Source organism: Oncorhynchus kisutch, linkage group LG16 (assembly GCF_002021735.2).
Source record: "Oncorhynchus kisutch isolate 150728-3 linkage group LG16, Okis_V2, whole genome shotgun sequence".
Classification (NCBI taxonomy): domain Eukaryota; kingdom Metazoa; phylum Chordata; class Actinopteri; order Salmoniformes; family Salmonidae; genus Oncorhynchus; species Oncorhynchus kisutch.
Genome location: NC_034189.2, coordinates 45,348,277 through 45,374,396, shown reverse-complemented (window position 1 = coordinate 45,374,396; position 26,120 = coordinate 45,348,277). Strand labels below are relative to the sequence as shown.

At 45.1% G+C, this 26,120-nt stretch overlaps 1 protein-coding gene across 3 annotated transcripts in view; it reads right to left on the bottom strand.

Annotated features, from left to right (window-relative positions):
• Positions 1-25,712, bottom strand: part of LOC109879436 (radixin) — a 34,107-nt gene extending 8,395 nt beyond the window's left edge. Inside the window, exons 1-4 of one of the 3 annotated variants that reach the window (XM_031792540.1) lie at positions 25,433-25,712; positions 19,266-19,355; positions 1,623-1,706; positions 360-455 (exon numbers count right to left, since the gene is read on the bottom strand). In XM_031792540.1, coding sequence (XP_031648400.1) covers positions 360-455; positions 1,623-1,706; positions 19,266-19,277 — 192 coding nt within the window. In that variant the 5' untranslated portion in view covers positions 19,278-19,355; positions 25,433-25,712. Of the gene's footprint in view, positions 1-359; positions 456-1,622; positions 1,707-19,265; positions 19,356-25,432 lie in introns of those variants that run through there. The other 2 variants (XM_031792539.1, XM_031792541.1) reach the window with 2 other exon arrangements.
• Between the last annotated feature and the right edge of the window lie 408 nt (positions 25,713-26,120).

Sequence of the window (26,120 nt, the reverse complement as noted above, 5' to 3'; positions counted from 1 at the left end):
GTCCTAATTAGTGATAGGATTGGACCCTCTTTACAGCCGCTTACGTCCCAGACTCCGGGGCCTAGAATCAGAACACTTTCCACTGGAGACAGCTGTTAAAATAAATCCTGTTGTAGATCACCCTGACAGAACCACACTGCTCTACGACTACTGAACTAGTTCCAACAACACACACACTGACACACTCTCTCTCGCGCTGTCTTTTACGGCACTTCAAAGCAGTTTTTTGGGGGTCGGAGGGTCTTCACAGGAAGCCTGTGAAAGTACACATCTGAGGCCCCCTGACGACAGCCTAATAACCAGCTCAAACTGACTGCTGGCAGCCGCTCTGGAAACAGAGAGAGAGAGAGAGAACTCACCTTTTTATTAAGCTTCAGCCACGTGCTGTAACCCTTGCTGTCCACGTACTGCAGTCCGAAGAACCAGACCTCTCGAAGCCCCACCGTCTTCACCACCTGTTAACATCAGACAATACTCCACCATTAAACAGCTGGGAAGGTGGGATTACTGAGAAAGTCATACATTTCTCATGTGAAAAGTCATAGAACGTAACATGCTAGCAACCATTTGTTTCATGACAAAAGTTATCAGATTGTGTGCGACTAGGATGGAAGTTAGGCTCGCATGCTACTGTGTAAATAAATACTGCAATGCGGGTTTAATAGAGATTGAGAGGGGTGTTTTAGCCTCCGCTTGACTGGAGGCTCCTCGGCAGCGATGAGCCCACTGTGGCATAGCTTCTCCATAATGGGCCTCGGGCTCACCGTTAAAAACTCTGGGAGGGTGACTAATAAGTCAGCCAGTTGACACGCAGCAACAAGCTACTTAGATTCACTCCGCCTGTTACTGCAGAGGAGGGCAATGAGGCGGACGTCCATAACCCCTGATGAATCCCTGGAAATGGACTGTGTGTGTGTGTGTGTGTAGTGGGAATACAAAACACACTGAAGTGTGAGAAGACAGCTGGACACAGTCCAGAACAGTCGCCACCTGCCTGCACATGTCAATGGCCTCATTCATTACAGTTCTTCAGCCCTCCTACGTACTCTCCAGCTTCTGTTTGTGAGAAAATACTCTGGTACTGTTTGTGGTCAAGGCGATATTGCTAACATGTGTTACAGAGTAGCTGTACAGGCACATAGGAACCTTAACAGGGATAGAAATGAGGATGGGACATTACATCATCCTCCTCCAGTGTCAGGCTGAGAAGTTGCAGAAAAGATCTAGCCAACAATAAAGATCCCGAAAACAGTCTGTCTTTCAATGACCTCCAATACACCCTCAAAGCTGTGAAACTACAGTGTGTGTGTGTGTGTGTGTGTGTGTGTGTGTGTGTGTGGGGGGGGGGGGGGGGGTAATGCTGTCACAGTAATGCTGCTCCATCATGACAGGAGAACAGTACTGGTACTATGACAACAGTAACTGACTACACGTCAATCAGGACTGTGTATATCAAAAGACTGATCTTCCATGATAATACCAACAAAAGGGAGAAATGAACCTCACCCAGGAACACCGTAGAGCACCCACTTGATCTTACATGAGATGTTTCATACTATAGTTCTATTAGGTTTTAAGTTATGTGAATTCTCAGTTTGTATCGAGTCCTGGTCCTTGCTTACCTGGTCAAAGAGCTGTTTGCCAGTGGTGTTGGGCTGGATGGCAAACTCCAGCTCTGCATCCATGGTGGTCACCCGTACATTAATCTACAAAACAAGTTTGCATGTTATTTGCCAGTTTGCATGTTATTTGCCAGTTTGCATGTTATTTGCCAGTTTGCATGTTATTTGCCAGTTTGCATGTTATTTGCCAGTTTGCATGTACATTTCCATTCACTGTGTCGCTGTACTGCAGGCTGTCAACTTTTCACGCGAAACCGTCACCACTGTGTGCCGTGGTCAGCGTTTCAGGAAGTGTCAGACGCAGCTTTAACACATTTAAAATGGCAGTGAGTCAGCCATTTTGGTGGAAATGAACAAACTAAATTTCAGTTTTAGTGCATTAGACTGAACCCTCTTCAAGGGAGCAACAAAAGGCCTTCCAGCAAGACAGAACTGAAGGAGCGTTGTCTGTGTCTGTGTGTGTGTGTGCGCGCGCGCGCATGGGCTAATGCAGTGCCTGTGTATGCACAAGTGTGTGTGTGTCTTTTTGCCCTCTCAGCACTGAGTGACTGCTCCCCTTCCTACGGCTGCCTCCTCCTCCCTGTGAGGGGGAGCAGAGGAGCGAGGCCAGCCATTGGCTGTTGCTGTTTGAGCTGCACTAGGCTGGCCTGGCACCAGACCTGACACACAGCTGATAGAACAGGCCTGACCGCGAGGGCATCCTCAGTGACTGACACACACCTCACTGGAGAGAGAGGGGAAAATAAAATAGATACAGAGAGAGAGATGCAGCACGCTGGCAAGAGAGAAAGGTGATGCAGAGTGGCGGCCAGATGCACTCCAATCCGGATAGTGTTACTACATTACTGTGTAGTTACAGTACCTTAGTCGCCCACTGAGAAAAGCAGCTTCCCTTGCTCTCCCCTCTTCTTATCATGAATTACCCATGAAACCTCAGGACAGGCATACTACACGTACATTCTCTATCCCGGTTTACCCTAACACACAGTGCTGCACACACGTCATTAATTATCCAGAAAACGTTAATATCCAGCACAGTACTGTGACTCACATAAATCACACTGTAGAGATTGTGCATCTGCCTCTGTCTCGCTAACATTAATTAGCCATGAAACCTCCTGTACGCTCGCTCTGCCCCACTAACTATTCAGCATTCTCCTATGAAAGCACACGCGGCCCCTCTCCACCTGCATCCTAGTACAGCACGGGAAAAGGCAAGTAGACTAGAGCTAGAACTATGAGAAACGTCTTCCTATCTACCAAACATGCTAACAAATGTATATTGGGCAGACAAACAAGTCAAATTGTATTTGTTACATGCGGCAAATACAACTGGTATGCTTTACCTTGAAATGGTTGCTTATACAAGCCCTTCAATGCTGCAGAGTTTAAAAAGAATACCACAAAAAAAAGTAACAAGGATAAAATACACAAGAATGGAGCTCTATATCCAGAGAGAACCAGCTCAATGTGGAGCTATATATCCAGAGAGAACCAGCTCAATGTGGAGCTATATATCCAGAGAGAACCAGCTCAATGAGGAGCTACATATCCAGAGAGAACCAGCTCAATGTGGAGCTATATATCCAGAGAGAACCAGCTCAATGAGGAGCTACATATCCAGAGAGAACCAGCTCAATGTGGAGCTATATATCCAGAGAGAACCAGCTCAATGTGGAGCTACATATCCAGAGAGAACCAGCTCAATGAGGAGCTACATATCCAGAGAGAACCAGCTCAATGTGGAGCTACATATCCAGAGAGAACCAGCTCAATGTGGAGCTACATATCCAGAGAGAACCAGCTCAATGAGGAGCTACATATCCAGAGAGAACCAGCTCAATGTGGAGCTACATATCCAGAGAGAACCAGCTCAATGTGGAGCTATATATCCAGAGAGAACCAGCTCAATGAGGAGCTACATATCCAGAGAGAACCAGCTCAATGTGGAGCTACATATCCAGAGAGAACCAGCTCAATGTGGAGCTATACATATATATATCTCCAGAGAACCAGCTCAATGTGGAGCTACATATCCAGAGAACCAGCTCAATGTGGAGCTATATATCCAGAGAGAACCAGCTCAATGAGGAGCTATATATCCAGAGAGAACCAGCTCAATGAGGAGCTATATATCCAGAGAGAACCAGCTCAATGAGGAGCTACATATCCAGAGAGAACCAGCTCAATGTGGAGCTACATATCCAGAGAGAACCAGCTCAATGTGGAGCTATATATATATATCCAGAGAGAACCAGCTCAATGTGGAGCTACATATATATCCAGAGAACCAGCTCAATGTGGAGCTACATATATATCCAGAGAACCAGCTCAATGTGGAGCTATATATCCAGAGAGAACCAGCTCAATGTGGAGCTATATATCCAGAGAGAACCAGCTCAATGTGGAGCTATATATCCAGAGAGAACCAGCTCAATGTGGAGCTATATATCCAGAAAGAACCAGCTCAATGTGGAGCTATATACAGAGAGTACCAGATCAATGTGGAGCTATATACAGAGAGTACCAGATCAATGTGGAGCTACAGTGGGGCAAAAAATCTTTAGTCAGCCACCAATTGTGCAAGTTCTCACACTTAAAAAGATGAGGCCTGTAATTTTCATCATAGGTATGTTTGGCATTCAGGCCGAAGAGTTCAATCTTTGGCCTGAATCATCAGACCAGAGAATCTTGTTTCTCATGGTCTGAGAGTCTTTAGGTGCCTTTTAGCAAACTCAAAGCGGGCTGTCATGTGCCTTTTACTGAAGAGTGGCTTCCGTCTATGGTAGAGTGGCCAAAGGCCTGATTGGTGAAGTGCTACAGGGATGGTTGTGCTTCTGGAAGGTTCTCCCATCTCCACATAGGAACCCTAGAGCGCTGTCAGAGTGACCATCAGGTTCTTGGTCACTACCCTGACCAAGGCCCTTCTACCCCGATTGCTCAGTTTGGCCAGGCAGTCAGCTCTAGGAAGAGTCTTGGTGGTTCCAAACTTCTTCCATTTAAGAATGATGAGGCCACTTCGACCTCTTGGCTTGGTTCTTGCTCTGACATGCACTGTCAATTGTGGGACCTTATATAAACAGGTGTGTGCCTTTCCAAATCATGTAAATCAATTGAATTTACCACAGGTGGACTCCAATCAAGTTGTAGAATCATCTCAAGGATTATCAATGGAAACAGGATGCACCTGAGCTCAATTTCAAGTCTCATAGCAAAGGGTTTTAATTTTTTTTCTTTCTATTTTATACATTTGCAAAAATGTCAAAAACCTGTTTTCACTGTCATTGTGGGGTATTGTGTGTAGATTGCTAAATATTGTTTTACATTTTATTTTAGAATAAGGCTGTAACAAAATGTGGGAAAATTAATACTTTCCGAAGTCACTGTACATGCTTGATTTTCATATCAACATACTTCACTATGTGTTCGTGTCGGTATCTGTGTGCGGTGTACACTCAGTTTAGGCAGACAGGCATCCAGTTACAGTTCGATTGAACATTAGAATGGGCAAAATGTGACCTAAGTGACTTTGAGCGTGGTATGATCAGTACCAGGCGCTCCAGAGCCAGTATCTCAGAAACGGCTGCCCTCCTGGGCTTTTCATGCACAACAGTGTCTAGGGTTTACCGAGAATGGTGCAAAAAAAAAATTGTATCCAGTAAGTGGCATTCCTGTGGGCGAAAACAGCTTATTGATGAGGTTGAAGGAGAATGGCAAGAATCATGCACGCTAACAGGCAGGCCCACAAACAGGCAAATAACGGTGCAGTACAACAGTGGTGTGCAGAACGGTATCTCGGAACGCACAACTCATTGATCCTTGTCACAGATGAGCTATTGCAGCAGATGACCACACCAGGCTCCACTACCATCTGCTAAGAAAAAAAAAAAAGTGGCTCAAGTGGGAATGCGCTCACCAACCCGCCAGGAAGTCCAGGATCCAGTTGCAGAGGGAGGTGTTCAGTCCCCGTGTCCCTAGCTTGGTGTTGAGCTTGGAGGGGACTATGGTGTTGAACGCTGAGATGTAGTCTATAAAACAGCATTCTCACATAGTTGCTACAGGGCAATAATCATTTAGGCAGGTTACATTGGAGATCTTAGGAACAGGGACAATGGTGATCAGCTCAAATCAAAATCAAATCAAATTTATTTGTCACATACACATGGTTAGCAGATGTTATTGCGAGTGTAGCGAAATGCTTGTGCTTCTAGTTCCGACAATGCAGTAATAACAAACAAGTAATCTAACTAACAATTCCCCAAAAAAACTACTGTCTTATACAGAGTGTAAGGGGATAAAGAATATGTACATAAGGATATATGAATGAGTGATGGTACAGAGCAGCATAGGCAAGATACAGTAGATGATATCGAGTACAGTATATACATATGAGATGAGTATGTAAACCAAGTGGCATAGTTAAAGTGGCTAGTGATACATGTATTACATAAGGATGCAGTCGATGATATAGAGTACAGTATCTACGTATGCATATGAGATGAATAATGTAGGGTAAGTAACATTATATAAGGTAGCATTGTTTAAAGTGGCTAGTGATATATTTACATCATTTCCCGTCAATTCCCATGATTAAAGTGGCTGGAGTAGAGTCAGTGGCATTGACAGTGTGTTGGCAGTAGCCACTCAATGTTAGTGGTGGCTGTTTAACAGTCTGATGGCCTTGAGATAGAAGCTGTTTTTCAGTCTCTCGGTCCCAGCTTTGATGCACCTGTACTGACCTCGCCTTCTGGATGACAGCGGGGTGAACAGGCAGTGGCTCGGGTGGTTGATGTCCTTGATGATCTTTATGGCCTTCCTGTAGCATCGGGTGGTGTAGGTGTCCTGGAGGGCAGGTAGTTTGCCCCCGGTGATGCGTTGTGCAGACCTCACTACCCTCTGGAGAGCCTTACGGTTGAGGGCGGTGCAGTTGCCATACCAGGCGGTGATACAGCCCGCCAGGATGCTCTCGATTGTGCATCTGTAGAAGTTTGTGAGTGCTTTTGGTGACAAGCCGAATTTCTTCAGCCTCCTGAGGTTGAAGAGGCGCTGCTGCGCCTTCTTCACGATGCTGTCTGTGTGAGTGGACCAATTCAGTTTGTCTGTGATGTGTATGCCGAGGAACTTAAAACTTGCTACCCTCTCCACTACTGTTCCATCGATGTGGATGGGGGGGGGGGTGTTCCCTCTGCTGTTTCCTGAAGTCCACAATCATCTCCTTAGTTTTGTTGACGTTGAGTGTGAGGTTATTTTCCTGACACCACACTCCGAGGGCCCTCACCTCCTCCCTGTAGGCAGTCTCGTCGTTGTTGGTAATCAAGCCTACCACTGTTGTGTCGTCCGCAAACTTGATGATTGAGTTGGAGGCGTGCGTGGCCACGCAGTCGTGGGTGAACAGGGAGTACAGGAGAGGGCTCAGAACGCACCCTTGTGGGGCCCCAGTGTTGAGGATCAGCGGGGAGGAGATGTTGTTGCCTACCCTCACCACCTGGGGGCGGCCCGTCAGGAAGTCCAGTACCCAGTTGCACAGGGCGGGGTCGAGACCCAGGGTCTCGAGCTTGATGACGAGCTTGGAGGGTACTATGGTGTTGAATGCCGAGCTGTAGTCGATGAACAGCATTCTCACATAGGTATTCCTCTTGTCCAGATGGGTTAGGGCAGTGTGCAGAGTGGTTGAGATTGCATCGTCTGTGGACCTATTTGGGCGGTAAGCAAATTGGAGTGGGTCAAGGGTGTCAGGTAGGGTGGAGGTGATATGGTCCTTGACTAGTCTCTCAAAGCACTTCATGATGACGGGTAGTCGTTTAGCTCGGTTACCTTAGCTTTCTTGGGAACAGGAACAATGGTGGCCCTCTTGAAGCATGTGGGAACAGCAGACTGGTATAGGGATTGGTTGAATATGTCCGTAAACACACCGGCCAGCTGGTCTGCGCATGCTCTGAGGGCGCGGCTGGGGATGCCGTCTGGGCCTGCAGCCTTGCGAGGGTTAACACGTTTAAATGTCTTACTCACTTCGGCTGCAGTGAAGGAGAGACCGCATGTTTTCGTTGCAGGCCGTGTCAGTGGCACTGTATTGTCCTCAAAGCGGGCAAAAAAGTTGTTTAGTCTGCCTGGGAGCAAGACATCCTGGTCCGTGACTGGGCTGGGTTTCTTCCTGTAGTCCGTGATTGACTGTAGACCCTGCCACATGCCTCTTGTGTCTGAGCCGTTGAATTGAGATTCTACTTTGTCTCTGTACTGGCGCTTAGCTTGTTTGATAGCCTTGCGGAGGGAATAGCTGCGCTGTTTGTATTCAGTCATGTTACCAGACACCTTGCCCTGATTAAAAGCAGTGGTTCGCGCCTTCAGTTCCACACGAATGCTGCCATCAATCCACGGTTTCTGGTTGGGGAATGTTTTAATCGTTGCTATGGGAACGACATCTTCAACGCACGTTCTAATGAACTCGCACACCGAATCAGCGTATTCGTCAATGTTGTTGGCTGACGCAATACGAAACATCTCCCAGTCCACGTGATGGAAGCAGTCTTGGAGTGTGGAGTCAGCTTGGTCGGACCAGCGTTGGACAGACCTCAGCGTGGGAGCTTCTTGTTTTAGTTTCTGTCTGTAGGCAGGGATCAACAAAATGGAGTCGTGGTCAGCTTTTCCGAAAGGGGGGCGGGGCAGGGCCTTATATGCGTCGCGGAAGTTAGAGTAACAATGATCCAGGGTCTTTCCACCCCTGGTTGCGCAATCGATATGCTGATAAAATTTAGGGAGTCTTGTTTTCAGATTAGCCTTGTTAAAATCCCCAGCTACAATGAATGCAGCCTCCGGATAAATCGTTTCCAGTTTGCAGAGAGTTAAATAAAGTTCGTTCAGAGCCATCGATGTGTCTGCTTGGGGGGGGATATATACGGCTGTGATTATAATCGAAGAGAATTCTCTTGGTAGATAATGCGGTCTACATTTGATTGTGAGGAATTCTAAATCAGGTGAACAGAAGGATTTGAGTTCCTGTATGTTTCTTTCATCACACCATGTCACGTTGGCCATAAGGCATACGCCCCCGCCCCTCTTCTTACCAGAAAGATGTTCGTTTCTGTCCGCGCGATGCGTGGAGAAACCCGCTGGCTGCACCGCTTCGGATTGCGTCTCTCCAGTGAGCCACGTTTCCGTGAAACAGAGAACGTTACAGTCTCTGATGTCCCTCTGGAATGCTACCCTTGCTCGGATTTCATCAACCTTGTTGTCAAGAGACTGGACATTGGCAAGAAGAATGCTAGGGAGTGGTGCACGATGTGCCCGTCTCCGGAGTCTGACCAGAAGACCGCTTCGTTTCCCTCTTTTTCTGAGTCGTTTTTTTGGGTCGCTGCATGGGAACCATCCCGTGGCGCTGGTTGTAAGGCAGAACACAGGATCCGCATCGCGAAAAACATATTCTTGGTCGTACTGGTGGTGAGTTGACGCTGATCTTATATTCAGTAGTTCTTCTCGGCTGTATGTGATGAAACCTAAGATGACCTGGGGTACTAGTGTAAGAAATAACACGTAAAAAAACAAAAAACTGCATAGTTTCCTAGGAACGCGAAGCGAGGCGGCCATCTCTGTCGGCGCCGGAAGTTATGGACTATTGGGACTATGTTGGGACAAGGAGAGATTGAAAATGTCCATATAAACACTTGCCAGCTGGTCTGCGCATGCTTTGAGAACATGCCCTGGTATTATTGTCTGACTGTTAACCTGTTGAAACGATTTGCTCACATCGGCCTCAGAGTGAGATCACACAGTCATCCGGAAAAACAGGGGCATTCATGCAAGACAGTGTTATATTCATCGAAGCGAGCATAAAAAGGCATTTAGACTTCCAAATCCCTGCTTTAATGCCTGTCCTAAGCAACCTATAAAAGTACTAGCAAGTTCAACTTCCTCTCATGGTGGGTGACCTCCTGGGTTAAGGTTACTTGAGGCGTTTCCTCTAAGGAACTCCAGTCAGTTAGCTGTCAGTCAGGGGATGTGATTAGAAGGGATTATGTACACCAATAAACCAAACAACCACCACAAGGCCTCCGTTAAGTAACAAGTCTTTCCTAACCTTTTCACACAAGTTCCAAATATCAAATCAAAGTTTATTTCTCACGTGCGTCGAACAGAACATGTGTAGACCTTCCAGTGAAATGCTTACTTACAGGCTCTAACCAATGAAAAATAACAGTAGTGAGGCTATAAAAGTAGCGAGGCTACATACAGACACCGGTTAGTCAGGCTGATTGAGGTAGTATGTAAATGTAAATATGGTTAAAGTGACTATGCATATATGATGAACAGAGAGTAGCAGGAGCGTAAAAGAGGTTGGCAGGTGGTGGGTGGGACACAATGCAGATAGCCCGGTTAGCCAATGTGTGGGAGCACTGGTTGGTCGGGCCAATTGAGGTAGTATGTACATGAATGTATAGTTAAAGTGACTATGCATATATGATAAAGAGAGAGTGGCAGCATCGTAAAAGAGGGGTTGGGGGGGGAACAACGCAAATAGTCCAGGTAGCCATTTGATTACCTGTTCAGGAGTCTTATGGCTTGGGGGTAAAAACTGTTGAGAAGCCTTTTTGTCCTAGACTTGGCACTCCGGTACCGCTTGCCATGCGGTAGAAGTGAGAACAGTCTATCAAATCAAATTTCAAATCAAATCTATGACTTGGGTGGCAGGGGTCTTTAACACTTTTTAGGGCCTTCCTCTGACACCACCTGGTGTAGAGGTCCTGGATGGCTGGCAGCCTAGCCCCAGTGATGTATTGGGCAGTACGCACTACCCTCTGTCGTGCCTTGAGGTCGGGGGCCAAGCAATTGCCGTACTTTTGAGGATCTCAGGACCCATGCCAAATCTTTTTAGCTTCCTGAGGGGGAATAGGCTTTGCCGTGCCCTCTTCACAACTGTCTTGGTGTGTTTGTACCATTCTAGTTTGTTGTTGATGTGGACACCAAGGAACTTGAAGCTCTCAACCTGCTCCACTACAGCCCCATCGTTGAGAATAGGGGCATGCTCGGCCCTCCTTTTCCTGTAGTCCACAATCATCTGCTTGGTCTTGGTTACGTTGAGGGATAGGACGTTATTCTGGCACCACCCGGCCAGGTCTCTGACCTCCTCCCTATAGGCTGTCTCGTCGTTGTCGGTGATCAGGCCTACCACTGTTGTGTCATCTGCAAACTTAATGATGGTGTTGGAGTCGTGCCTGGCCATGCAGTCGTGGGTGAACCGGGAGTACAGGAGGGGACTGAGCACGCACCCCTGGGGAGCTCCAGTGATGAGGATCAGCGTGGCAGATGTGTTGCTACCCATCCCACCACCTGGGGGCGGCCCCGTCAAGAAGTCCAGGATTCAGTTGCAGAGGGAGGTGTTTAGTCCCAGGATCCTTAGCTTAGTGATGAGCTGAGGGTACTATGGTGTTGAACGCGGAGCTGTTGTCAATGAATAGCATTCTCACATAAGTGTTCCTTTTGTAAAGGTGGAAAAGGGCAGTGTGGAGTGCAATAGAGATTGCATCACATGTGGATCTGTTTGGGTGGTATGCAAATTGGAGTGGGTCTAGGGCTTCTGGGATAATGGTGTTGATGTGAGCCCGTTACCAGCCTTCAAAGCACTTCATGGCTACGGATGTGAGTGCTACGCGTCTGTAGTCATTTAGGCAGGTTGCCTTTGTGTTCTTGGGCACAGGGACTATGGTGGTCTGCTTGAAACATGTTGGTATTACAGACTCGGACATGTTTAAAATGTCAGTGAAGACACCTGCCAGTTGGTCAGCACATGTCCGGAGCACATGTCCTGGTAATCCGTCTGGCCCCGCAGCCTTGTGTATGTTGACCTGTTTAAAGGTCTTACTCACGCCGGCTATGGAGAGCATGATTACACAGTCATCAGAACATCTGATGCTCTCATGCATGCCTCAGTGTTGATTGCCTCGAAGCGAGCATAGAAGTGATTTAGCTCGTCTGGTAGGCTCTTGTCATTAGGCAGCTTGCGGCTGTGCTTCCCTTTGTAGTCTGTAATAGTTTGCAAGCCCTGCCACATAAGATGAGTATTGGAGCCGGTGTAGTATGATTCAATCTTAGCCCTGTATTGACGCTTTGCCTGTTTGATGGTTCATCGCAGGATTTCTTGTAAGCTTCCGGGTTAGAGTCCAGCACCTTGAAAGCGGCAGCTCTACCCTTTAGCTCAGTGCGAATGTTGCCTGTAATCCATGGCTTCTGGTTGGGGTATGTAAGTACAGTCACTGTGGAGACGACATCCTCAATGCACTTACTGATAAAGCCAGTGACTGATGTGGTGTACTCCTCAATGCCATCGGAAGATTCCCGGAACATTTTCCAGTCTGTGATAGCAAAACAGTCCTGTAGTTTAGCATCGGCTTCATCTGACCACTTTTTTATAGACCAAGTCACCGGTGCTTCCTGCTTTTATTTTTGCTTGTAAGCTGGAATCAGGAGGATATAGTTGTTTTCGGATGTACCAAATTGAGGGCAAGGGAGAGCTTTGTACGCGTCTCTGTGTGTGGAGTACAGGTGATCTAGAATTGTTTTACCGCTGGTTGCACATTTAACATGTTGATAGAAATTTGGTAGAACTGATTTAAAGTTTCCCTGCATTGGCCACTAGGAGCGCCGCCTCAGTGTGTGGTTTCCTGTTTCCTTATTTCATTATACAGCTGACTGAGTGCAGTCATTGTGTCAGCATCTGTCTGTGGTGGTAAATAAACAGCCACGAAAAGTATAGCTTAAAACTCTAGGCAAGTAGTGTGGCCTGCAATTTATCACAATATACTCTACTTCAGGCGAGCAAAATTTAGAGGTGGAGGAAAATCTCAAACCGTCGCCCCTTCACGTGCGTGATGTCAGAATGCTCTCACTGTTCCAAAATGGATTGTTGTGATTGTTACACAACAGGACAGTTACACGCGCTGCCCTCAAACCAAGGCAAGCTGCCTGCTAATTACTTTTAAGATGTTTCAGCTTCTTAATTTCAAATTATCCACCTCCTCGTTAATTCACATAAGTAGCAGCCCATTTCGCTGTTGCGGACAATTTATGTTTGAGGCTTTACTGAGTCGAACAAACTTCTCTCTTCAACGAGAGCCCAAGCACTTCCCCAGATCAAGTATGAAGACATCGCACATCTAGTCCCAACAGGTTTGCACAACGTTTTCCCCCAGCACCCGCATTGCTTTCATGGTTGTTTTCCTTACAAATTCAACTTTAGACATGTGTGCATTCCTATCAAAGTAAGTTTCTATTTTCTGTATAGCGTGTTGTCCTTTCTGCTGTAGCACACTGTATGTATGTATGTATGTATGGATCCTAATGTATTTACTGTTGTATTCAAGTACTGGTGGCAAATCCTGCTTTCTGAATTATTGCAGAGATTGTAATGGACATGTGTGTAAAATACTTTGAATGTTGCACTGATTATGATGAGCTAATGCTAAGCTATTTGCCGGCTATTTGTGGCGCCATGTTTCTTGACGTCATACAATGCATTCTGGTTGTCATGTAAGCATCTGTCACACCAAAGACGTTATAACAAGGGATAGTTCACTCGACTGATTTATGGGGCTTTCAAGACAACTGAACTCTGACAAATACTAGATAAAATCATGACGTCAATGATCTTCAGGTCAGAAAGTCAGAGCTCTAGAAAGAGGAACGAGTTCCCGAGTTGAAATTCCGAGTTGGATGACAGTGCAAAACAATTTCCCCCAGTCAGAGCTCCTCCCCAGAGTTCCCATTTGTCTTGAACGTACCTAAGTCAGATTTCTCAGTTGTTTTGAACACTCCGATGGTAACTTTGGTACCGGCAGGGTAGCCTAGTGGTTAGCGCGTTGGACTAGTAACCGGAAGGTTGTGAGTTCAAACCCCCCAGCTGACAAGGTACAAATCTGTCGTTCTGCCCCTGAACAGGTAGTTAACCCACTGTTCCCAGGCCGTCATTGAAAATAAGAATGTGTTCTTAACTGACTTGCCAGCTGGGTTGCCAGCTCAGACCCACCTTTTCCAGGGGTTTTATTCTGTGTATAAACTTCTGTGTTTGCCCCCCCATTTATTGATGAATCCCCCATCATAGTATTATTTCCTGCATCATATCCCCCCATGGGCTTGAAAACCCCCCACATAAACCCCCCTAAAAATGTGTAATCCCAGTTTAGCTTTCGTGCTACGGTTAGTCTTGGCACTAGGCTTGTAATTTGGTGTGATGATCTGTGAGGTGAAAACATTTTACTTGCTTTGCGATTTGTCAAAAACTGTAAACGACTTGTCAAGTCATGTGCTCTGGTTCTTGTATACACTAACAAGTACATCAACAATTTGTAATATGCTGAAAAGTGGCTAAACTAACAGAAGCTAAATTCTTTGATGGTGGCCATGTTTTTGTTTCTTTGATGCGCCGAAAACTCCCCAATCCCAGAATGCTGTTCACTATAAGATGCAAATAAACAAAGTCAAAGATGGCTGTGCTTATTGCCTAAAAAATATGAACTTGGTTTAGCTGACACGCGTCTCTTCTCTAAACAATATTACATTTATCCCTTGTGGTACACTGTAAAAATGTCTAGCTGTTAACTTTTGTTTCGTTTTTTTGTCATGGTTTATGGAATGAGTTTAGCTGTGGATGTGTTCCGTGCTGTTTGGATGATGGAAGTTCGCATTTATCTTTTACAATAAAAGGTGAAATTTGTTGCTACTGTTTCAAACACGTGTGATCATACGCTGCAGGCACCACTCAACAATGATCACAAATACATGATCGTACTTGTTAAAGGGTTAAAAGTAACAAGTCTTTCCTAAAGAACTAATCAACAGTGATAAACTGACTCGGACAGACCATGCCTTTGTCTCGTTACATAATGAAGTAGCAACATGCAGTGTCGGCAGGACAAACGGACGCCTTGTTGGGTATCAGAGTGACAAAGCTGTTATGGGGAGTCAAGTGCTTAACTTGTGTTTCCGACAGAAGTCTTGTATGTCCCTTTCCTGGTGTTTGTGTGGGGGCTGCCTGCCAACAGCATTCAGCTGTGAAAGTGCTGACCTTTGTTAGACTTCACCCTGTGTGTGTGCGCGTCTGCCTGTCTGTATCTCTGTATGTGTGTGTGTGCGCGAGCGCTTGCGTGTGTGTATGCCTACATATATGTATCTGAGCCAAAAACACAACTAGCCCACGGAGTGTGAAGGAGAAGAGAGTAGTCTAGCTATAGCCAGGCAGACAGACGGCTCTCCATAATCCCTGGCTGTCCCGTGTGTGGACAGAAGGAAGGGGGAGGAGAGAAGTGCTACAGCACCCACACAGCTAATCATGTCCTCTGAAAACACCACTGAACCAAGCCCCAGTTACTCATGACACCCCAAAATACAGTACATAAAGCATCAATGTGATACAACTGGTGGATTTCAACCTATAAAAAAAAAGAAGTACAGCAGCACTTTCTCTGGAGATAGCACCGGTTCTGATTCTGGCCTAGAAGAAAACGGCACCAGAATCTAAGGAGGACTCATATAAGTCGATTGGGAGTGTGATCAGGTGTGTGTGTGTGAGGGACATGGTCAAAGGGATCTGTCTTTTGCCTCTAGCGGTCATGTTTCCCACCATCCATGTGACTGAGTCAGTAGGGCAGAGCTAAATGTGGACAGCCAAATGCCACAGAGGCCATGCATGAATAGAGTGGTGATAAAGGGAAGGCCTATTGGACCACACAGTTTGTGTGTGTGTATGAGAAAGAGTTCTAGAGAAGTTAGTTGAGACACTTTTCAGTCAGAATCTTTATCCTGTTGCTCGTCATGGTATCTCTACATGTTGTTTAGAGGATGAGTCTTCTCTCAGACAACCCCCTCAGTAAATGTGCAGCTGTTTGTCCATAAGCTGTTTACAAAGGCTTTGCTGAGAGGAGAGGCGGCCTCGCACAAGCGTACACACAGGGCTGCTCTCCTTTAGTCAGAGAGGAGTTGCTAATCTGGCCCGCTGGGCACTGAGCAGCTGTCTGTCCGGCTGATTAACCCCCCTACTGGGGAGAGAGGGGAGGAATCCCCACCTACACACGTACTCAGGATCAGGAGGCACTCCACTCAGACTCATAGAACAGGGGTGTGTTCAGTTCGCTTGAACATTTTCTACGTTGCGGAACGGTTTGTAATGAACAACACATTTTTCCAAAACGTTCTGGTATGTACTTGGACAGATACGTTTGCACCGTTCGGTGGGTTTGAAGCAATGAGTGATATTTAAAAAGGGCAGCGGTGCATTTTGAACACACAATCCAACCCCTCCCGGTTTTTCAACTGGTTGTTCAGTACAGCACCGTTTCAGTTCAATTAAACATGACATTTTTGTACTGAACACAGCCCTGGACTGTGCAGTGCTGGGCAGGCTAAAACGTTAACTAGGGTCCAGTCAGTTTGTTTGGACTTCAACAGGCAGGAGTGAGGATAATGGATGCTTCTCCAACTTTGTGTTGTTGGTTTATCTATGTGATATGGCAGAGCTCACTATGGCCTTGCAGAGCTTTCACTAGCAGACAGAAATAGAGCGGAAAACAAAGCTAGCCATCCCCCACTTACAGCCCCTCACCCTACTTCGACCCTTACCCTTCTCCCACAGGATGTTGACACAGCCCATTTATATGGGCCCAATTCACACCCAACCCCATCTGCAGCAAACAAGTTATTATTATTATTTTTTAAAACAGGCACGTCCCTGCAGGGACCCCTTCCTGTGGGGTCTTTCGGGTCAAACAACCCCCCCCCCCACCTCCCTCGCAGAGCTCAAGGGAAGGGGGGGGTCAGAGTGTGGCAGTTCTTATTTCCAATGAATAATGCAGGTTATTCAGTATAGGCTACCCCAACCCCCCTGACCTCACACTGTTACCACTACCCCAGAGGTAGGCTACCAGCACAACAAAACACAGGCCTCGCCTGGGGTACAAAACAAGCACGTGGCCTCTCAGCTCTACCTAGGAGTTATGAGCCATTTGACTTCCCAAAGCCATTTTCAACATATTAAAAATTTTCCATCCTCAGAGCAATTTTAAAAACAGGTTAACTGACCCCATCATGAATTGAAGCTGGGTTAACCCAGAGTCTAAGACCCTTCTAAGCTGGGGGAGGGGTTCTAAGCTAACATATGGAATTGTTTTAAGATGGTCAAACCAATAATTATTTAGATATTTGATTAGAAATTTTAAGACCCCTTAAGGTATCCCAAAAAAATACAAGCTCTGTCAGGTTGGAATGGGAGCGTAGCTGCAAAGCTATTTTCAAGTCCGGGCTCTGCCTGGGCCACTCAAGGACATTCATAGACTTGAATGGAAAAAACTCCTGCATTGTCTTGGCTGTGTGCTTAGGGTTGTTGTACTGTTGGAAGGTGAACCTTCACCCCAGTCTGAAGGTTCACCCCCACCTTCACCCCACCCCTGCTCTGGAGCAGGTTTTCATCAAGGAGCTCTGTACTTTGCTCCATTCATCTTTCCCCGCGATCCTGACTAGTCTCCCAGTCCCTGCCCCTGAAAAACATCCCCACAGCATGCCACCACGTTTCATCATAGGAATGGTGCCAGGTTTCCTCCAGATGTGACACTTGGCATTCAGGCCAAAGATTTCAATCTTGGTTTCATCAGACCAGAGAATCTTGTTTCTCATGATCAGGGTCCTTTAGGTGCCTTTTGGCAAACTCCAAACGGACTGTCATGTGCCTTTTACTGAGGAGTGGCTTCTGTCTGGCCACTACCATAAAAGGCCTGATTAGTGGAGTGCTGCAGAGCTGATTGACCTTCTGGAAGGTTCTCCCATCTCCACAGAGGACCTCTGGAGCTCTGTCAGAGTGACCATCGGGGTCTTGGTCACCTCCCTGACCAAGGCCCTTCTCCCCCAATTGCTCAGTTTGGCAGGGGGGCCAGCTCTAGAAAGACTTGGTGGTTCCAAACTTCTTCCATTTAACAATGAGGCCTTGGGGACCTTCAATGCTGCAGAAATGTTTTGGTACCCGTCCCCAGATCTGTGCCTCGACACAATCCTGTCTCAGAGCTTTACGAACAATTCCTTCGACCTAACGGCTTGGTTTTTGCTGACATGCACCGCCAACTGTGGGACCTTATATAGAGAGGTGTATGCCTTTCCAAATCATGTCCAATCAATTGAATTTTCCACAGGTGGACTCCAATCAAGTTGTAGAAACATCTGAAGGATCAATTGAAACAGGATTAACTTTATTTCAATTTCAAATCATAGCAAAGAATCTGAATAATTATGTAAATTACTTTTGTTTTTATTTTAATAAATTTGATAACATTTCGAGAAACCTGTATTCACTGTCATTATGGGGCATTATGTGTAGAATGATGACAATGTTTTTTAGAATAATGCTATAATGTAAGAAAATGTCAAAAAGGTCAAGGAGGCTGAATACTTTCCAAATGCACTGTATGTTAATTAGATTGCCGTGGGGGCGTGGGAATTGTAGGCTAAGGATTAACGGATAAATTAAACCTATGGATATTCCAGATCAGAATTCAGCCACCCTGAATTCCCCTTGGTAGTTTTAAAGAGCCTTTGAGTGGCCCCTGGGTGGCTGACAAACTCTGGGGGACATACTATATTCTAGTGCTTTTGACAGTGACATTGTCCTTATAGAAAAGGATGCCTGGCCTGTTCCTGCTATGCGCTGTGGTGGGACGGTGCACAGTGCTCTGTGCTGGGACGGTGCGCTGTGTTGGGACGGTGCGCTGATGACTCAGGAGACAGAGTCAGAGGATGACGACATCATCAGTGCATGTCTGCGCCTCTCTCCACTGCCATTCCCCCACCACCCCAGATTCCCAATATATCCACAAGGAGAGAGGAGTGTGTATAGCCAACTGCCATCTTAATCATTTGACAAGAGCCAAAACCAGCCCTCCTTAACTTCAGTCTCAGACAAGAACAGTTCCTTTACCAGGGCTTCCAAAACGCTCTCCCCCCTACAGAGTTTTCCTCCAGAGACCGTAAACCAAACCCCTTCTAACTAAGCATTAAATCAAAGCAGGAGTTGTGCAACAGAACCACATGACTCATCCTCTAACCCCATGTCCCGACTTGCTTCTTAAGACATGAACAGAGGAACTAGGAGAAACAGTGAGAATGTTCAGTGGATATCTGACACCATGCACTGCATTGAACGGTTTGTTTTGGCGTTTCTTGTACAGCAGAGGGCCCTGGTATTCTTGCTGTCCAATTAGCTGGAAACAATAGCAGCAGTGTTGCAGAGCCTCTGGCCCTGTGTCTGTGCCTGAGATGGGCTGAGAGCCTGGGAGACAGACATGCACACAGGCCTACACTACATCACACCATGGGTCTTGGAAGGGAACCATCAAGGGTGACGCAGGGTGGGAGGTACAAGCACATACACACTTCCCGTACACTCAAGACACTAGTCTTACCCAGAGTATCTTAGACAGTCAATAGTCAGGTCAGTGCATGTGGCCCAAGTAGGAAGTCAAACCACATCCCTTGTGTTACCAGCAGTACAAACTAAGCTCCCATCGACTGGACAGGAAGCAGTCTGACCAATGAAGACCACAGATGGTTTAGAATGGGTTATCTCGTCCTTTCCACTGCATTACTATTCAGTTCATAGTTCCGTTTCTGAGTTCTTACCGGTTTCGGCATGTTTGTCTCCTCTCCTCCCTTCACGCGGCAGCTGAGAAGACAACTCACAGGACGTATAGCTTCCCTGTTTCACAGGACCTGGGAGACAGAAGATCAGTTCAGTTATGGGGACAATGTAGCAGATCTAATGCAGGTAGAACAGCTGATGCAACACATGGATGAGAGAGAGAAACCAGGGCAAAGGGGAAGAGATGAAAGAGAGGAACGGGAGTTTAGGACAGTGGGTAGAGAGGGTGACAATGATATGGTCACTGTGCTGTCAGGGTCACCAAAGGACAGAAATAAGTAAATTACCATTTCTGATGCATTTGAGTTTTCTGCACATGCTCAATAATTTGTCAAATATGAAATCCATATTTTTATTTCATGCACAAATAATTTTGGGATTCCCTCCGGATATCATACATGATATGGCCGGATATTGAGTCATTAGATATCCCGAGATAGAGAAAATAAGATGTCCACATAGGCCTATATTTTCTCACCATTGTTCCTGTTCCCAAGAAAGCTAAGGTAACTGAGCTAAACGACTACCGCCCCGTAGCACTCACTTCCGTCATCATGAAGTGCTTTGAGAGACTAGTCAAGGACCATATCACCTCCACCCTACCGGACACCCTAGACCCACTCCAATTTGCTTACCGCCCAAATAGGTCCACAGATGATGCAATCTCAACCACACTGCCCTAACCCATCTGGACAAGAGGAATACCTCTGAGAATGCTGTTCATCGACTACAACTCGGCATTTAACACCATAGTACCCTCCAAACTCGTCATCAAGCTCGAGACCCTGGGTCTCGACCCCGCTCTGTGCAACTGGGTACTGGACTTACTGACGGGCCGCCCCCAAGTGGTGAGGGTAGGCAACAACATCTCCACCCCGCTGATCCTCAACACTGGGGCCCCACAAGGGTGCGTTCTGAGCCCTCTCTTGTACTCCCTGTTCACCCACGACTGCGTGGCCACGCACGCCTCCAACTCAATCATTAAGTTTGCGGACGACACAACAGTGGTAGGCTTGATTACCAACAACGATGAGACGGCCTACAGGGAGGAGGTGAGGGCCATCGGAGTGTGGTGTCAGGAAAATAACCTCACACTCAACGTCAACAAAACTAAGGAGATGATTGTGGACTTCAGGAAACAGCAGAGGGAACACCCCCCTATCCACATCAATGGAACAGTAGTGGAGAGGGTAGTAAGTTTTAAGTTCCTCGGCGTACACATCACAGACAAACTGAATTGGTCCACCCACACAGACAGCATCGTGAAGAAGGCGCAGCAGCGCCTCTTCAACCTCAGGAGGCTGAAGAAATTCGGCTTGTCACCAAAAGCACTCACAAACTTCTACAGATGTACAATCGAGAGCATCCTGTCGGGCTGTATCACCGCCTGGTACGGCAACTGCTCTGCCCACAACCGTAAGGCTCTCCAGAGGGTAGTGAGGTCTGCACAACGCATTACCGGGGGCAAACTACCTGCCCTCCAGGACACCTAAACCACCCGATGTCACAGGAAGGCCATAAAGATCATCAAGGACAGCAACCACCCGAGCCACTGCCTGTTCACCCCGCTATCATCCAGAAGGCGAGGTCAGTACAGGTGCATCAAAGCTGGGACCGAGAGACTGAAAAACAGCTTCTATCTCAAGGCCATCAGACTGTTAAACAGACACCACTAACATTGAGTGGCTGCTGCCAACACACTGACTCAACTCCAGCCACTTTAATAATGGGAATTGATGTTAAATATATCACTAGCCACTTTAAACAATGCTACCTAATATAATGTTTACATACCCTACATTATTCATCTCATATGTATACGTATATACTGTACTCTATATCATCTACTGCATCCTTATGTAATACATGTATCACTAGCCACTTTAACTATGCCACTTTGTTTACATACTCATCTCATATGTATATACTGCACTCAATACCATCTACTCTATCTTGCCTATGCCGCTCTGTACCATCACTCATTCATATATCTTTATGTACATATTCTTTATCCCCTTACACTTGTGTCTATAAGGTAGTTGTTTTGGAATTGTTAGCTAGATTACTTGTTGGTTATTACTGCATTGTCGGAACTAGAAGCACAAGCATTTCGCTACACTCGCATTAACATCTGCTAACCATGTGTATGTGACAAATAAAATTTGATTTGATATGATGACAAATACTGACAGTAGGACTGCATAGTGTATTTTCTTGGCACCAGCAATGCATATGCTGGTTCATAATCAGAATCCTGATATGCTTTTTGATATGCTAAATAAGGACAATTTCTGATGCTTATTTGAAGTTTGAGGACATGTTCAATAATTTTACAAATATTAAATCCATATAATTCTTTGACACGTGGTGAACTTTTTGTATTCCATCTACGTTAAAGGCACACGCAAAACCGCAAGCTAAAAGCACTTTAACTGGTAGCCTAGCAACAAGAAGGTTAGCTAATTAGGGGGGGAGCGTAAAAGCTAACTGGTAGCCTAGCTAGCTAACAAATAACATTTTTCTCTTCAGGGAATATATTTGCATGTGTTTTGTATTACTGGTTAATATAAGATAGCTAACCAGCAACTTGGCTAGTTAGTTTGTACCAGTTTGTTTTCTTATCATGAATGAAGCAGGTACATAGCTACCTTGTTGGATGATTATGCGAAATGACAATATTTTCTTGCAATATCGACACAATTTTGATGAATGATTTATGCATTGACAGTTTAGAGTGGATCACAGACCAACACTATCACCGTAGGGTCTGGACTGCCAGGGACCGCCGCTGACGACCCAATCTGCACCCATCGCATCCATCGTCCTTAACAAACAGGGCTGGCAGGGGGATTGAGGGTGTTCAACTTATTTTCTGTTAAATAAATCAAATACATTTTTAGCAAAGATTGGCCTACGTTTGTATCTGTACAGAAAACAGGTCTTCTGATTGGAGCTCTGGATTTGCTATGCTGCATTTTTTAAAAACAGAAGTAAAATATTTCTTTGGATTTGGATTAAATCTGACAACATTTGCTTTTCCATACCTTGTAGCCTACTACTGAATATGGTGCTGTATGCTCAGATATGTCCCCTTCATGTGAAGAAGCACAATGATGTTTGGTGCTTGAATAGGTCAAATCATTTGGATGCTGGACATTGATCATGAGTCCGATTTAGGATATCTATTGAAATGAATTATTTGGGGATAAGTACGGATCCATAAATGATCAGGTAATGACTACAGATATGATACACTTCTGAAAGTATGTGGATTCGTTCATGACTAAGCATAAAGGCTAAGATATGTCAGCATGTTGACACATACCATTTCCTGAGTTAAAATGTTCTACAAATATGTAAGCGGGTGCACGCTCATCAGGGGCATGTCTTGAAGGGATCTCACCCCAGATATCTCCCTGGACTCATACAGTAGTAGGGAGAATTCTGAGGTCCGGATTGGACGCCTGTAGAAACTGTCCCATTAGGGAGAATATCCTATCTCAATATATTAAATGAAGGACATACGTTTCTGGAGCATGTCTACTCCTTATATCTAATGAAATGTCAGATATCCAGATATATACTGTCATGACGTTGCCCTCTTTGGGTACAACAAGCTCCATCCCCCTTTCCCTGTCTCCTACACACAGGCTGCTGTGGTCAAAGAGAGATCGTAAATTCCTGGAGGAGATTATCTCCTCATGGCCACAGTATAGAGACAGAGTGAATTTTCATAGAGAACAAAGGAATTTCTTCCACCTCACAGAACTTGAATGAACATGAACATCACAACATGTATGTTCTGGAGAAGGTATAAAAGATCGGTGGAGAATCCAGCTACGAACTGGTCCGTTTGGTACAATTGTGTGGAACTCATGGGAGACAATATGGATACATTACCATAACGCTGTTTATATAATAGCCTCAGATATGAGGTTTACATCTAATTGTTGTATAAGATGAATGAGTGAGGATGATACTGTTTGTAAAATTGTGTAATGTGATTTTGGACTGTTTAGTTAGTTAATAAATAAGTGGATTTAAGACAATTGATGTATGGATGACTCATAGTGAAGACTGGGTTTGTGCAGATAACCAACAATTTACAACGTTTGGAATGAGACTAATGTGAGGTCAAATAAATAATTCATTAATTCAGAAGACTATTGATCAGATATGAAAATGTCTGAAAAGTTGTATTAGGAAAATTTGAACTTTTTAATCTGAATAATTTTCCTTGGTGCCCTGACTTCCTAGTTCATTACAGTTACATGATTAATCAGTTTAATTGAGTAATACTAATTACAGAGAATCTTTGATAAAAACTAAAAAGTCTTCATTTAATGATAGTAAAGACACGACAATACTGATAAAGACACCCCCTGATATTGACCCTTTTTGCCCAGTGCTGCTTTTCGACTAACACCAGTGTTAGGGCTTCTGCATGCATTCCATCCAAAACAGTTCTTGCATATATTATGACAACATTTTGTGACTTTTTGTTAGTTTTTTTTTGGGGGGGGGGGGGGGTTGTTCATGCACAAACATTTTTCGAAACAAGCCGAAGTCGAGGCCCCGTCGTAGGTGATTGGTCAACAGTAGGGATTATTCAATTAAGTGTATTTCCATTCAACAAGACGCGACTTGTTTTCATGCAAATGTTTTTACTTGAGAAATACTGCACCAAACATCCTTGGAAAAAAAGTCAAAACGAATTACAGATTAATTGAGTAATTTTAGATTAATTCTAACTATTTTGAGGAATCGTATATTGGCTACGGCATCTCAAGATGCACAAACAGTACTATTGACGCTTTTTTCTAGTTTTTGTAGAAAAGGTCTTGTAAGGGGCTATGCGAGCACACTCGTTCGGTTCAACCAGCGGAGTTCGGGTAGGCGCCAGTCGAACTGAAGCATGAAGTGATAACGCCTTTACACTTAGTGTATACTGATGTTATTCAACTGGGAAATTGAGTTCTCATAGCTAGGGCTGACAATGGGGACTTGTGAAGAGCAGAATCAACAACCTCTGCATAATCTATACAGTTGCTTTGTGGAAATGTGTTAAAGTTCACAGTTAGCCATTGTGATGTAAGCAACAGCTTTGGCCCCATGTGAGAGCAGGTCAGCTGGAGCTATGGCTCACTGAGACAGGGGCCCTGGCCGTGTAGATGTAAACAGAAAAGCCTGAGCCTTTTGGGTAATGGAGGGATAAAATGGAGATAAGTTAAATCTGCTTTATGTTTGGTTTGCTTGCCAATGACACTAACAATAACGAATATCACGATACTGGCATCCTCCCAGCCCTATCAGACTGTCAGTGATAAGTTGTAACATTGTTTGCACCTCTGATGCAATGCATTGAGTCATGGGCAAACACTCCCAATATTTGGTTCATTTCAAGTGCATATTCATTACCATTAATGACCCTCAACATGTTTCAAGTAGATGGTAAATTGAGTTAAGTTTAGTAAGAGAGGGTTCAAGCACTTATGTACAGTACAAAAATATGGTCATGCATAAAAAACGTTGGGTAGGACCGGTGTTTATGGCACTGGGGTAACGTTACTAAAGTATTGGCGCCTGTAGAAAGTAACGGAATGATTTGTTCTAGACTGTAATTTATAGACCGTGATCGCGTCGAGCAAAATTGTTACAATCATTGCAACACTGGTAACACTAGTCACCCGCCCGCCTCCCATTGCAATAGATGACAACCGTCAAAACGCGCCAATGCTACATTGTAACAGGTTAACCCAACGAATGAAACGAAATTATACTTGGGGCTACGTTGCAGTTCTAAAAACACGAAGCAGTGCATGTCACACTAACAAAAACAAAACGTTTTTGCAAGCAAGATAAGTTAAGTCAAGTTTTGAAATCTTCGCGAGACAGATGTGACCGCGTGTCCCATAGCCTAATGTTGTGCTTTCATCTAAGTGCAAACTGTTACTGCGCAAATAATAAAAAGTAGCTTATCTTCCAAAAAACGGTTTTCAGATAAAGAAATTGTATTTCTCTCACACATGTATCAGTATTAAGTTTGAAATGAAGGCCTGCCTTAGCCAACTTGTACAACACGCGGAGTACACAAAAATCGCCCCTTTTCCATCATCTTGCAGAAGCTCTTCAAAGGAGACAAACTCACCTCTGGTGAAGGACTACAGCTTCAAATACCGACACAATTCGGAGTATTCAATGCTTTCAGGTTATCCACGCTGTAAACTAAACGAATATATTTAATGTACTCTTGTCACCTCCAATTTGCTCGTGAAGCCTGTTAGAACGGACATGAGTGAGAAAACCGTGCAATTGAGATCCACCGTAAGGCGATTTGTGAAGACATTCAATATGGCCGTCGGACTAGTCGAGGCCAGGCGTGGTTGATTTAATATGTGGGGGTACGCGCTCTGCTCTGCTCAGCAGCAGCGATGAGAACTCCCCCAACTTTAAAATAGAGTATTCTAACAGTGGCAGTGGGTGTACACTATACAGTCATAGTTGTGTATACACTCATTGGTGTGTACACACAATATATCATACTAAATGGAGGGAGAAAATCAACATACCAAATCCTACGAATTGTTCTGAAGCCAGGTTGAACACACGCACCTTAATATGAGTAAGACATGTACTTCTATCTCCCTTTATTCAATTGTCTTTCCTTTCACCTGTGGATCAAATATAGTCTATGAAGTAGGAATGATAAATAGAATAATAACAAGGGGAAAGTCAGTGCACAAAGGGAAACAGTATCTATATTAGTTATATTACATCATAAAGAACATCAGTTTTGTCTCACAAATAAAGACTATGTCTGCTATGATGTTTGTGAA